Consider the following 14,967-nt stretch of genomic DNA (forward strand, 5'->3'; position numbering starts at 1 on the left):
GTACATTATATTCTTTTGTATTGAATAGTATTTTCCTCAAATTAAAAACAATGGAACAATTGACTATTTCTTCTCATTTCCTCTTAAAACCTTAACCTGTGATATTAACATTCTGTTCTTTCTTCCTACAGAATATGACCGCCTGGGATTCCTGCTTAAATTGGACTCTAAACTGTAAGTAACAAGAGACATTCTTCCCTTTATTTAGCCTTGTTATCATTTTACGCTGAATATATGTCTGTATATGAATATTTACATAGTGAATTCCACCTGAGCCATAACATTAAATAATATACTAATCTATAGAGTCCTCCTCTGTACAAACTTACTATAACTTGGCAGCAATGAAATGTGATCATGTTTCTCTTTCGTTCATTGACGGACACAGCTCCTGATTTTCTTAATCATTGGGTTATACGGCCCCTACAGGAGTAGGACACTTGGCAAACGCTGACCAAGTGGGCTAAGCTTTTTTTCTGTAACCAGGAGGGGGTGCAGCTCCCAACTGCCTTTGCTGAGCTGGCGGACCAGTTGGTCCAGGGGCTGCAGTTTATCTGTGATGCCTCTTTGGATGCGGCTCCCCTAGTTGCTAGGCTCTCTGTTTCAGCAGTGGTCCTTCTGTGTATTTTTTAGCTCAAATGATGGTCTGCAGACCAGACCATCATAAGGGTCTCACAGGGGGGAAAAGTACCTTTCTTCTGCAGGCTACTAAGGGCAAGGACCCTCGTCGTAGACGTTGGCCATCCTTCTTGACTCATAAGAAGTTTTTTCGTCCTTCAGGGGTGACTGACAAGGTATCAAAGCAGTCAGGGCCTCCTCTGGTGTATCCAAGCGAACTTGGTCTAGCAAGTCGAGATCTGACTTATCCAGACCTGCGGACAAGGCTCCTTCAGCATAATGGTAGACCCTCACCCATATCGGGGGTGGGGGGACGTCTTCGCTGGTTTCTGGACCCGTGGACTTCCCTGGTACAAGACAAGTGGGTCCACAATGTCACACAGTCTGGCTACAAGATCGAGTTTCGCTCTTACCCCCCGGCAATGTTCTTTCCTTCCAATTTGCGCCTGTCCCCGGACCGCTTACAGGGTCTGTTTGGGGCGGTACAAGACCTGTTACTTCAAGGGGTGATTGTCCCGGTTCCGACATCAGAACCTTTTCAGGGTTTTTACTCAAACCTGTTTACAGTTCCCAAGGAAGGCAAGGTGCGTCCATTTCTGGACCTTAAGGCGCTGAACTGCTTTGTGCGGTTTGCAGAAGTTCAGAATGGAGTCCATTCGCATGGTGGTGGCATACCTGCATCAGGGGGGATTTTCTTGCCTCTATCGACATCAAGGATGCTTTCCTTCACATTCCAATATGTGCCAGTCACCAGTGCTTTCTCCGCTTTGCCGTGGGAGAGGAGCATTATCAGTTTGTGGCGTTACCCTTTGGTCTCGTCTCTGCTCCTCGGGTCTTCACAAAAGTGTTAGCCCCGGTGCTATCATTGTTATGCTAGCGGGAATCACGATACTGGGCTACTTGGACGACCTCTTTCTGTGAGCGGAGTCTCCTACTGCTCTGGTGGAAAACCTGGAAATCGCCATAAGAACTCTGAGGGAGCTCAGCTGGATTCTGGATTTTCAAAAGTCTGCTCTGGTTCCGTCCACAAAGCTGGACTTTCTGGGTCTGTCTCTGGACTCGGCCTTAGCCAGAGTGCTCTTTCCTCTGGACAAACTCCAGAAACTGCAGGCTGCGATTTGTCTCCTGCTGTCCAGCAGATGGTCATCCCTCCTGACTTGCATGCGGGTGCTGGGCCTGATGGTGTCTACCTTTGAGGCAGTTCCGTTTGCACAGTTCCATACGAGGTCCCTGCAAAGGGAGATTCTGGCCAAATGGGACAAGACTCCGCAGTCTCTGGACAATTAGATCCGGCTGAGCCGGGGAACAAAGGAGTCCCTGATTTGGTGGCTTAGTTCTCTGGTGCTTCAGCTGGGTAAATCCTTCCTCCCCTTGGATTTGATAGTGGTCACCATGGATGTCAGCCTGTCCGGCTGGGGAGGCGTCCTTGGCAAAAATTCTGCTCAGGGGATCTGGACACTGGAAGAGTCCAGACTACCGATCAATGTCTTGGAACTCTGAGCGATCAGACTGTGCCTTGAACATTGGACAGATCATCTTCAGGGATGTCCAGTGCGCATTCAATCGGACAATGCTACGGCTGTGGCTTATGTCAATCACCAGGGGGGCACAAGAAGTGGCCTGGCGGCTCTGGAGGTAGCTGTCATTCTAGGGTGGGCAGAACAGTTTGTTCCAGCCCTCTCCGTCGTACACATTAACTAGGTGGAAAACTGGCAGGTGGATTACCTCAGTGAGCAGGCGTTGGACCAAGGGGAGTGGTCCCTTCATCCGGAGGTGTTTTTATTATCAGTTGTGTCTCCGGTGGGGCATTCCCGAGGTAGATCTGTTGGCATCCCGGGTCAACAGAAAGGTACAGAGGTTTGTGGCTCGGTCACATGATCCTCTGGCGGATGCCATAGACACGTTGGTAGCCCCGTGGGGTCAGTATCGTCTGATTTACGTCTTTCCTCCTCTCAAGCTTCTGCCAATATTTCTACGCAGGATTGAGGCAGAAGGGATTCCGGTCATCTTAGTGGCTCTGGACTGGCCTTGCTGGGCTAGGTACTTCGAGCTGGTGCGGCTGGTCCCACACATTCCTTGCTGGTCCCACACATTCCTTGAAAGCTTCCTCTCAGGGAGGATCTGCTGTCCCAAGGACCAATCTTCCACCCTGCTTTACAGTCGCTGGCTTTGACGGCTTGGCTGTTGAACGCCAGGTTTCTCATTCCCAAATCCTCTGTTGGAAGCTGCCTTCTGCACCGTTTCCCTGTTAATGTTTCATTTTTCTGTCATCAATCTTTGATCTGAGCATATAAGGGTTCGCATTTTGTCCACATTCGCATCTGTCTTTTTCAATTTTGGCTGCCCACTTCTTGCGTCATTGTGGACATCTTCCTGCCTTTTTACTAAACTGCCTATGCCATTCAAAAACATTTGATTTCTTCATTGAAAGTTCACAATAAGCCTTTGTAATAGAGCTGAAGTTTCACTTGTAATTTTACCAACTTTCACTCAAAATTTGATGTTAATCGGCTGCTCCAGATTCCTGTCCCTCATTCTCCACCAACAGCTCAATGCACACATGCTATTTGTTCTACTACTCCATAAAGACTGAGTCAACTGGTCTGTGAGCCAGGGGAGTGCAAGTTAGAACATGTCAGAACATGCTAGTGTGCGAATGGCTGTGTGACTCACCACTATAGTGCTATGCCCCAAGCATTCCGGGTATTAAATAGTCACACCTCGTATATAAAAAATGCATAGCATCCTACACATATATCCGGGTGACAGAGATTCTTGTACTGTTTCCAGCAGAGTACATGATGTTGCAGATGTCACTAGACCCATATGTATGTCATGGCAGCACACTACATTATAACCAAAAGTGTTTCAACACCTGACCATCACGTGAACTCGTTGGACTTTCCATTCCAAAACCATGGCCATCAATATGGAGTTGTTGACCCCCATGATCATTATGTGGATTTGGTCCCCTTTGCAGCTTTGACAACCTCCACTCTTTTGGGAGGACATTCCACGAAGTTTTGGAGAGTGTCTGTGGGAATTTATGCCCATTTGTGAGGTCAGGTACTGATTTTGGATGAGAAGACCTGGCTCCTATATCAAGGCCCACGTTGGGCACCAAAAAGACCTGGCTTGCAATTGACTTTCCAATAAATCACAAAGGTGTTCTGTAGGTTTGAGGTCAGGTACTGATATGGAGGAGAAGACCTGGCTCACCATTGGTGTTCCAATGAATCCCAAAGGCGTTTAGTAGTGTTGAGGTCAGGGCTTTGTGCAGAACACTTAAGTTCCTCCAGACCAAGCTGGTCACACCATGTCTTTATGGAGTTGGCTTTATACATAGAAGCACAGTTGTGCTGGAATCCAAACCACAAGGTTGGAAGAGCACAATTGTCCAAAGGTTGCTGTAGCATAAACCGTACCTTTCACGGGAAATACCTGAACTCAATCTCTCAAGTTGTCATCTACGTTTGGCCATATAGTGTAAAGAGAAAGGGGTCTTCTACAAACTGTTACCATAGGGTTGGGAGAATACAATTGTCTACAAAGTCTTTGAATGATGCAGGATTAAGATTACTCTTCACGGGGAACTCCTGAACTCATAGTGGGTTGTCCACGTAATGTTGAGCATATAAAGAATTTTAAAAGTACATATATTTCTATGGATGACAGCTATTGCAAGCTGTTATATGACTGTTGTCTACCATGATGTCTCTACTCCTCGTCCATGGTTGACTTGCAGTAGAAGCAATGACTTTTCCCCGAGAGTAATAAGGCATGGAATTCTATCCTCCAGTGATAGAAAGGTCTAGATTACAGAGATCGTGCTCTCGATACAGTAGTTCTATTAGGATTCAGTTGCTGACATATCGTGTCATCACATATAGGAGGTGTTGATAGCCAGCAAGAAACTTTCATGACCCGTTGAGACTCTAAACTTTCATTTTTATTATTTTTCCCTCTGGCTGTGCTTCTGCTCTCCAGGTCGGCGATGGCTGTCCGCACATTTGTCTCTTCTGTTTCCTGAATCTTCTCTCTGTGTGAATCTAACAGACAGGACTTTCCAGAGCTAATTCCTTATGATTTATCCCAACTCTGACAGGGATCTCCCCCCCCCCCCCCCCCAAATTCCAGGAGCCATCCCTTCTGCTGCTACCATGTACTTTACTGGCTATAAAACTGGTATTATTATATTTTCCTTTCACCCATAGCCGGCTGTAAATTCTGAGGAAATTCTGCAGCTTTCATGTGTTGGTCCTGACATCCCAGGTGTTCCTTGTGAAGTTTTTTTATTCTGCTGCAGTAAATTCACAAGTTTGGGCTCCCTGAGTAAAAAGTTACAGCAACCTCTGCATGAAACAACCTTAAAGTGTTATTAAACCCTCCATGAAAAAGAAAATGTAGCAGCATGCCTTCCATCATTATTGTTTCCTTTCCCATTTTTATGTGCAGCCTTCGCAGCATAATTAGTCAGTAATAGTTTGATGCATTGCATTTCCATGTATAAGGTGACTTGTTGGCCTTGCTGGGTCTCCCTAAAGGCCCTGTGCAAAGCCCCTAAACATGTGCACTCCTGGCTGAAATTGCACCCTCATATGCTGCTTGGTGCTCATGTGCTCTGGCGCTATGATGGGGGGGGGGGGCGGGGGGGGGGGGGTTGCACGCACATTACTGGCAGCGCCCAAGGAATTGAGCTTAGGTGCTCTGGTGCTGTGCTAGGGGGAATATGCGCTGGTCTCGTGGGTAAGAAGAATAAAGAAATGCTGTCTTCTGCCTGCAGCAAACTGATGACATCATTCTCCTAGACTGCACCTCTCTGCCTAGCTACAGAACACGACTCCCTATGTGGGTGTAGAACAAAGTCATCATTGATTCTTCCACGGTTGTACCGGCTCCTCTCCTGGGCTAAAATAACTTACTTTGATTTTACTGCCCATTCTGAGCTTCTCACAATGTGCATTAGAAACTGCAGTAAGTCGGATAGAAATCTGGCAACCTTCTGAAGATGTTCTTCAGGGCGACATGTTTCAGATGGAGACAAGTGGTGACGTCATCACGCCGACTATTACACATAGTACAGGTCCAGCACAACAGAATAATTTGAATGATAATGAAAAAGGCACTGGGGTTTTAACAATTAGGATATACAGTGAGATTATCACATAAATCCTGTCCACGTTCACAAAAGGCAACTGCGATAGCATCCAAGAACAATGAAGTACTAGGGTGAAAGAAAAAAAAAGGAAAGGGGGGGGAAGGAAACGGGAAGGGGATGGGGAAAAGAAAGCAAAAAGCAACACCCAGTAATATCCAGTAAATTGCCCAGAACAGCCTTTTTTCAACCAGGGTGCCTAGGCATCCTGCAGTGCCTTCTGGGCTCTTCTGGGGTGCCTTGACAAAATGCCTAAAAATTGTCCAACAACTGTGTACAAGCCAGCAGGTTGATCAAGCCTATCTGTTTGTTACATAAAGCCATAGATTTTCATTGTGCAACATTACAACCTTGGGCATCATGCGGGCCAACTGCCAGTGTCCTAGCAACTGTTGGTATCATTGGTTGGTCTTACCAACCACTGATATCATTGGTTGGTAAGGAGGACGCCTGTCACCTGCACAGCATCCTTGTTTGACCCTCTCCACCCCTCATTCCCCTCATTACCAGCACTGGGGTCACGTTAGCTGCGTGGTAGAGAGAAAATTATTAAGAGCAAATGTTGGAATATTAGTCAATACCAATGTGGAAAAGTGTATTTGCTTTACAAGAGTAAATCATCTCTAATGTTGGGTGTCCTATGTGTATGGATGCTGCTGCAATATGTAAAACTAATAGGGGTGCCTCGAAATTGAACACTGGCCTAGAAGAACTAAATCTATTCCGAGTGGTGGCCAGAAAGGATCAGTGGTGGGCTATGAATGGTTGTTATCAAACAGTGATTCCTTCAGCATCTATTTAATTGGACCAGATTTTAGCAAATTTTCTCAGACAGTTGGGACTAGTATAGATCAATCTATGGAGTGCGTGACACGTCGGGATTTCTTCGCTCAATGGTAGTGCCAAAACAGTGAGTTTACTCCATGCCAGATATCGTTTTCAGGGCTTTCCTGCCCACTTTTATTTAAAAGAAATTCAAAGTTCATACAGGTATGTCTTCCCACAGAGGGGGTTATCACCATCAATGTAATGAACATAACATTCAGCCTCATGGCTTTCTTGTGACAGTTTTACTGCTCTGAGTAATACCTTAGTGGTCCTTCTGATTGTCAAACGCATCCCAGTGTTCATGTACAGTCGCTGTACCTCAGCTCTGTGTCTTTCCTCACAGCTCCTTAGAAGCTCTGTCCCTCCTGGGCTCACTCTCAGGTTTGGGCCTTGGTCTGTCCCAACCTGGACAGCATGGTGCATAGCAGCACCTCTCACAGCTCCTTTCATACACTGACCTCCTCGGGTGGGTAGGGCTCTGAGCTCTAACTCTGGCTCTTATATGAAGCCAGCACACACCTGTACCATTATTGTGCTTGCTTCTTAGAAAGTCTGGAGTAAACTACCATTTTACAGAGTGGCACGGGGTCACCCTGTTACAAGTGGGAGAACCACATTGATAGCTGCCTCTCATCCGAGGGACCTTCCATTTAACCGAAAGGGTCTGCCTTGCATTTCTTTGACTTTTAACTTGTGAGTATATGGATGTTTTTATTAAAATACCTTTTGGAAGTACTCTACTATGAGGTTTCCTTCTCCTTCCTCTTTATGTACGGGATGCTTCATTGAAGGGATTTGAAAAGTTGGTGAAGCCAGTCATTCATTCCAGTGCAAGGGATTTTAATTAATTCCTTTCTGGCAACAGCTAAAGCGATATTAGACCTCTCCTTGTAGGAGGTCTCATTTTGGTAAGGGTGTTTATGTGATGGCAATTGAAGCACTAAGGCGGGTTAGATGCTTTCATGATTTACAGCTCACAGTTGGAAAATAGTTTTGGGACTTGATTCTGGACTTTGCTTTATACTTGAAATTACTATGAAGACTAATTATATTTATACCAGTGCAACAGAATTTTCAGATAGAGCCCACCTCATTTCTTGACTGGAGGATGCCTAGCATCATCTAGCCCAGAGGTGCCCAACCACTGGCCCACGGGCCACATAAGAGCCCTCTGATGTGGCCCGCGACTTCCTGCTCTGGAATGGCGGGTCGGCAAGCCAAGATCGAGGATTCCTGACCCGCCATCTCAGAGTATCAGTGTTCTGAGCGGAGCCTGTACAAGTGGAAGGGATCACTATAGCCGCACATCTGTGTAGTCCCTAAGATTGATGTAAGCATGGCAACCTCAGCCTGGATTACAGCCTGGCCACTCCCCCAAATGTTTCGCTCCGCCCCTCAGAGCTTAGCGCTAGAGGAAGCATGGCTGCTGATGGAGCAGAGCCACATAAGCCGATGCTACCTGTATAGCGCTGACTCCTGTCACAGGTGGAGTGATACCAATTGCACTCCACCTGGGAGAGCAACAGCAGGCAATACCTATAGCAAGAGAGATTTCTGAATGTAAGGTTATAAAGGCCTGTTTATATTCTAAAATCATGTACATTTGGGTATATCTCCTCTGCAGTGGTTACTGGGCTGCTTTTAAAACTGATCCACAAGTTACTTGCACTGAGCTATAGAATTCTAATATTCCCTTTGGATTTTCTGGTGAGCTTTCTGCCCGCTCCGCACATTGTGGCCCACGACCAGTTACCAAGTCGCTTCAGTGGCCCTCAAACGTTTGGGCACCCCTGACTGTCCCTGGCCTGCCCCTGTCATTCATTGGGTTTCAGTTCTTTCAATCATGGAGACTCGGTATCACATGTGGGCATGATAACACAGCTTCCTCTTTTCAGTGCTGCACCCTGGCGACCCTTCCCACCAGAGATGATCTTCTCTGCATTGCTGCATCTCCATTGATGAAATCACTGAGTCTGTAATAAGATAAGCAGCGAAAACAGGATTTGTTTAACAATGTCAATGGTATGCCTAATGGGGGCCAGGGAAGGCAAAATGGGACTTGGGTTAAACTTCAACTCTAAAGGAAATGTACAGCCAAAGCTTGTTTGGCTGTACATCTCATATGGGTCACAGGAGTGCAGTTCATTCTGCACTACTGTGACCTGTTTTCAGCAGAGAGAGGGCTGAAGTCCGCGCTCTTCTGACGTCACAGATGTCGGTCCAGGCACCGTGTCATCACGACCACAGAGTCGGGATTCGCCAGGTGCCTGGACCAACACCCGGCTCTGCCTCTCAGGAAGTCCCTGGGAGCCTGAGCCGGCCACTCCCCATCATATGGATCACAGGAGTGCAGTTCATTCTGCACTACTGTGACCTGTTTTCAGCAGAGAGCGGGCTGAAATCCGTGCTCTTCTGATGTCACAGATGTCGGTCTAGGCACCGCGTCATCACGACCACAGAGTCCCTGAGAGCCTGAGCCGGCCACTCCCCATCATATGGATCACAGGAGTGCAGTTCATTCTGCACTACTGTGACCTGTTTTCAGCAGAGAGCGGGCTGAAGTCCGTGCTCTTCTGATGTCACAGATGTCGGTCTAGGCACCGCGTCATCACGACCACAGAGTCGGGATTCGCCAGGTGCCTGGACCAACACCCGGCTCTGCCTCTCAGGGAGCCCCTGGGAGCCTGAGCCGGCCACTCCCCACCCCTCCACAGCTCATTGCTCCAGCTCCAGTGTCAGTCAGCAGCTCTCTGCTTGGGGAGCGTTCATGAACTGAGCTATCGGCGATGTTCGATCGCTCGGTTCCCAGTACAGAGGCGCCAGAGGACAGATGCAGCATCAGACGGATGCTGCATCCACCTAGAAAAGTAAGAGTGGGGAAAAAAGCCAAACCCCATACTTCTCTTTTACGTCTGGGAATCTGAGTTCATTATGTTGGATGGAATAAACTTCTCTGGCGTTTTTGTGCCATTTTGCAATGTTTTGGAATTGAGAAGGTCATGTGATCCTTCAACCAACACTCATAGTCTGAAAGGAGCCAAACAAATTTCATACATCAGCATGCACCGTTCTGTTTTTCCAGCCCAAATATGCTGTTAAAGGAATGCGGTGTATGATGGTTCTATATAGAATTTATTGGGAAAGCTGATTGCACTGTGCACTGCTGCTGGATTCTTGGTTCCCACGGTGTATTATATAGGTTTAGATTTCAAATATACAGCTTTTTCTGAATCCATGTGACTAGAAATGATGGGCGATCTTACAATCAAAGGTTACCAAATGTGGACTCTTACCACATAAGACCACATAAGACAGTAATGGCAAAACCTACAGAATTAAAGTCAAATTCCAGTCAAACACTGACTAAAGCTAAACCTTCTCCCACCCCCATTCCAAGCCTATTCCATCTACCCTGTGAAAGGAAAGATCTGTATACTTACCTATTCTGTGGGCTCTCCGGTCCGGTCACATGGTCTGGTGCCAGTGCTGGCTTCAGTGTAGAGGAGGGACAGCTGACAATAGATGCCATATAGCAGTGTTTCTCAACTTTTTTTCAGTCAAGGCACCCTTGAAAATTATGGACAGTCTCGGGGCACCCCATTCTAAAATGTAAAAAACTATTTTAATAGCTTTACATAATGTAGCAAATTTATTACACGTAGGACACCCAACGTTAATTTGTTCTTCCAAAGCAAAGACACTTTTGCACACTGGTACTGACTAGTATTCCAATGTTTCTCTTCTCCCTCATTTTCTCTCCATCAGTCAGCTAATATCACCCCAGTGCTGAGGGAGAGGTGCACAGGAGGGTCAAACAAGGATGCTGTGGAGGCAACAGACATCCTCCTTAATAATCGATGACATCATTGGTTGTTAGGATGCCAGTGTCAAGAAAGTCATAATGGTGCATAATGAAAACCCGTGGCTTTGTGTAATTAAAAGGCAGGCTTGATCCACCTGCTTGCTTGTATATAATTTTTGGCATTTTGCCAAGGCACCCTGGTTGAAATAGGCTGCTCTATAGTAAGTCTATGGGTGACATCATCATGCAGGCTCTGCAGCCATTGTTGGTGATCTCTTCTCTTATCTGCAGCCGGCCGCTGGAGAGATCACGTGACCAGACCAGATCACCCTCAGCATAGGGAAGTATAGACTTCTTTCCTTTACAGCATGGCTGCTCAATCTGTGGCCCTCCAGCAGCTGTGGAACTACAAGTCCCATCATGCCTCTGCCTTTGGGAGTCATGCTTGTAACTGTCAGTGGCTTGCAATGCCTCATGGGATTTGTAGCTCCATTACAGCTGGAGACCCAAAGGTTGAGCACCCATGCTTTACAGGGTAGTTAAAATAGACATATGGCGCTTTTCCACTGCATGGTACGGATCGGTTTGGCTCGGTTTGGAGCTTTTCCACTGCATGGTACCGCATGGTACGGGTTAGAACGGTTCGGTACGGTTTGGTACAGCGGCGCTTTTCCACTACATGGTACGGCTCGCTTAAACAGTACCACCTTGGTTGGGGTTCCAAGCAGGCCGTACCGATACCATATCCCACAATCCTTTGCATGCAGCATTGATTGTTTGTCACTACTAGCCACTGATTGGTCAGAGAATCGTTGTAATCCCACCCACTTACTGCTAAGTACTACAACAGTAGAAAAGCAAACCGAGATGAGTAGAGCCTATACAGGGTTGAAAGGTGCCGACTCGTACCACGCACTGGAAAAGCAAACTGAGCCGAGCTGGGCCAAGCAGTGCCGAGTGGAGCCGAGCCGGTACTTGCAGTGGAAAAGTGCCATTAGAGTGGGGATGGAGTAGTTTTAGGCTTAGTTCATATTTTACTATACTTCCACTTTAAAGCTCAGTTCACAATGCTATGACCCCAAAGTCATGCAACTTTCAGTGCGACTTTGCATTGCGACTTGCTTGTGACTTCAGTGCTTAATGTGACTGATGGTTTGCGACTTCGGCAAATCATGACAGCATGGAGTGTGATACATTTTATTGAACTTACAAATCCCTCTAAAGTCGCAGCCAAAGTTTCAAAAATTAGTCAAAGAAACTACTTCTTTGTGACTTTTGTGATTTTTTTTTTTTTTGTAATTCCTTTATTTAACAAGAAGTTGCATTATAAAAACATATGCAAGAGTAGTGCATAACAAGGTCATATGAGTAGACAGACATGCAAATCAGTAGCAAAACAATAAAGTCTGCACAGCATCAATGAGCACCCAAGTAATGACAATCTGCAAATCAAGTGATTACCAACAAAAAACATGGAAGTCTCAGGAAGAGGTGGCAGTGAGAGTACCCAATATGTACAGGTGAAGTGCAGCAAAAGGGTGCAACTAAGTTTAATAGGAAAAAAGAAAAAAACAGGGGGTGTCAGAGAGGCCCCGGAGGCCATAGTGACCCAAGCAGGGCCTACAACCAAGTGGACAAAATATAATGGCCGGATCACTACAGAAACCAGTGACAACTCTAGGAACAATATATAGGAGGGGCACATAAGATCCCACAGTCAAAACTGGGGGGGGGGGCACTCATAATTTTCACCACTAAATCATACCACTGAAAAAACGAAATAAGTATATATATATATATATATATATATATATATATATATATGGTTACAGAATACGAGAGTAATGCGGTATGCAATGATACCTTTTTGTTGTACTAACCTAACACTTAAAAGACAAGCTTTCAGGAGTTTTCCTTTCTTCCTTAGATATTGCTTCAGGCCTTAGAAAAAGGAAAACTCTCAAAAGCTTTTCTTTATAGTTTAAAGCAATTTCAGCAAACAGTTTACGCCGTAATAATCCCTAGTATTGGTGCCAGTTTATGCTGTAATAGCCCCTAGTGTTGGTGCCAGTTAACACAGTATTAACCCCTAGTATTGGTGCCAGTTTACGCAGTAATAGCCCCCACTATTAGTGCCAGTTTACGTAGTAATAGCCCCTAGTATTGGTGCCAGTTTACGCAGTAATAACCCTTAGTAATCGTGCCACTTTATGCAGTAATTGGCCTTAGTATTGGTGCCAATTTACGCAGTAATAACCCCTAGTATTGGTGCCAGTTTACACAGTAATAAAGCCTAGTATTGGTGCCAGTTTACGCAGTAATAGCCCCTAGTATTGGTGCCAGTTTACGCAGTAATAACCCTTAGTAATCGTGCCACTTTATGCAGCAATTGCCCCTAGTATTGGTGCCAATTTACGCAGTAATAACCCCTAGTATTGGTGCCAGTTTACACAGTAATAAAGCCTAGTATTGGTGCCAATTTACACAGTAATAAAGCCTAGTATTGGTGCCAGTTTACACAGTAATAAAGCCTAGTATTGGTGGCAGTTTACGCAGTAATAACCCCTAGTATTGGTTCCATTTACGCAGTAATAAAGCCTAGTATTGATGCCAGTTTACGCAGTATAAAAAGCCTAGTATGGGTGCCAGTTCACGCAGTAATGAAGCCTAGTATTGGTGCCAGTTTATTCAGTAATAACCCCCAGTATTGGTGCCAGTTTACGCACTAATAAAGCCCAGTATTGGTGCCAGTTTACGCAGTAATAAAGCCTAATATTGATGCCATGCTCTCAGTGCAGAGGAGGTAGGGAAGAATAGTGAAACCGGCCAACCACAGTGATGAAAGTGTTAAGGCCAGCCACGACAGTGGCGGCAGTTTTAACACTTTTATCAACTTCATGGGAGATCTTTATGGTTTTCCCGTTGGTCTCCTGATGCATTGCAGTAAGTTCACCTCTCCATCCAGGACTCCTTGCCTCCGCCACATGGCAAAACTAAGGGGGAAGGCTGCTACAGTGCACCCAATTTCTTTTTTGAGGAGGTAAATAAAACCTTGGACAGAGGGGTGGCTGTGGACGTGGTATACTTGGATTATACTTGGATTTTGCAAAAGCGTTTGACACAGTTCCCCACACATGGCTAATGTGTAAGGTAAAGTCTACAAGCTTGGAAAAATCAGTTTGTAAATGGATATAAAACTGGCTAAAAGAGAATTCAGAGAGTAGTGGTTAATGATTCTTACTCTGAATGGTCTAAGGTTATCAGTGGTGTACCCCAAGGTTCAGTGTTGGGACCCTTACTTTTTAATATCTTTATTAATGATATCGGGTCTGGGATTAAAAGTACCATTTCAGTCTTTGCAGATGACACCAAGCTTTGCAGTGGAATAACTTCCTTACAGGATGTCTCCAATTTACAAGCCGACCTCAGTGCACTGTTTTATTGGGCAATTATGTGGCAATGAGGTTTAATGTTGATAAATGTAAAGTTATGCACTGGGGGGTTGAGAATATGCATCCATCATACATACTAAGGGGGGGGGACAACTGGGGGACTCCATAGCGGAGAAGGATCTGGGTGTTCTGGTAGATCCTAAGCTTAATAATAGCATGCAATGCCAAGCTGCTGTTTCCAAAGTGAGCAAAGTCCTTTCTTGTATTAGGAGAGGCATTGACTCCAGAGAGAGAGATATCATTTTGCCCCTGTACAAGTCATTAGTAAGATATCATCTGGAATATGCAGTTCAGTTTTGGGCTCCAGTTCTCAAAAATGATATGGGGGAACTGGAGAAAGTGCAGAGAAGAGAAACCAAACTGATAAGAGGTATGGAGGAGCTCAGCAATGAGGAAAGATTAGAGGAACTAATTTATTCTCTCTTGATAGGAGGAGATTAAAGGCTAGTACACCCTATAAGAAAATTGGTCGAACATTTTCGTCCAAAGAATTTTCGTATAGTGTGTACACAACTTTCGACAGCCGATTCCGAATTTTCGTATGAAAATTCTCGAAGGGACAAACTCCAAAATTTATCTTGTACGGGAAAAAAAAAAACCGAACAATTTACATTTAATGTGTACCGGTTTTGTACAAAAAATAATAGAAAAGAAAGACTGCACATGACCAGAACCAATAAACAACAAAAAAAAGCCTTTGTCATACGAGAATTTTCGTAAAAAATTTTGTTCATCGGTAATGATTTGATGTGAAACAATGAGGAAAATCAGACGATCTTTCACCTGATTTTCTTACAGTGTGTACCCCACTTAAGGGGGGATATGATCAACATGTAGAAATACATAAGAGGTCCATGTAGTGAACTTGGTGTTGAGTTATTCACTTTAAGGTCATCACAGAGGACAAGGGGGCACTCTTTACTTCTAGAGGAAAAGAGATTTCATCTCCAAATATGGAAAGGTTTCTTCACAGTAAGAGCTGTGAAAATGTGGAATAGACTCCCTCCAAAGGTGGTTCTGGCCAGCTCAGTAGATTGCTTTAAAAAGGCCTGGATTCTTTCCTAGGTGTACATAATATAATTGGGTACTAATATTTATAGAAAAAGTTGATC

At 45.2% G+C, this 14,967-nt stretch overlaps 1 protein-coding gene across 5 annotated transcripts in view; it reads left to right on the forward strand.

The window, feature by feature from the left end:
- The window catches only part of ST3GAL3 (ST3 beta-galactoside alpha-2,3-sialyltransferase 3), a 742,392-nt gene that overhangs the window by 433,080 nt on the left and 294,345 nt on the right, over window positions 1-14,967 (forward strand). For all 5 annotated transcript variants that reach the window (XM_082265014.1, XM_082265013.1, XM_082265016.1 and 2 more), the window contains one exon: window positions 132-174. In XM_082265014.1, coding sequence (XP_082121140.1) covers window positions 132-174 — 43 coding nt within the window. The remainder of the gene's footprint in view (window positions 1-131; window positions 175-14,967) is intronic.

This window comes from Pelophylax lessonae (assembly GCF_965119305.1).
Source record: "Pelophylax lessonae genome assembly, chromosome: 8".
In the NCBI taxonomy this organism is placed as follows: Eukaryota; Metazoa; Chordata; class Amphibia; order Anura; family Ranidae; genus Pelophylax; species Pelophylax lessonae.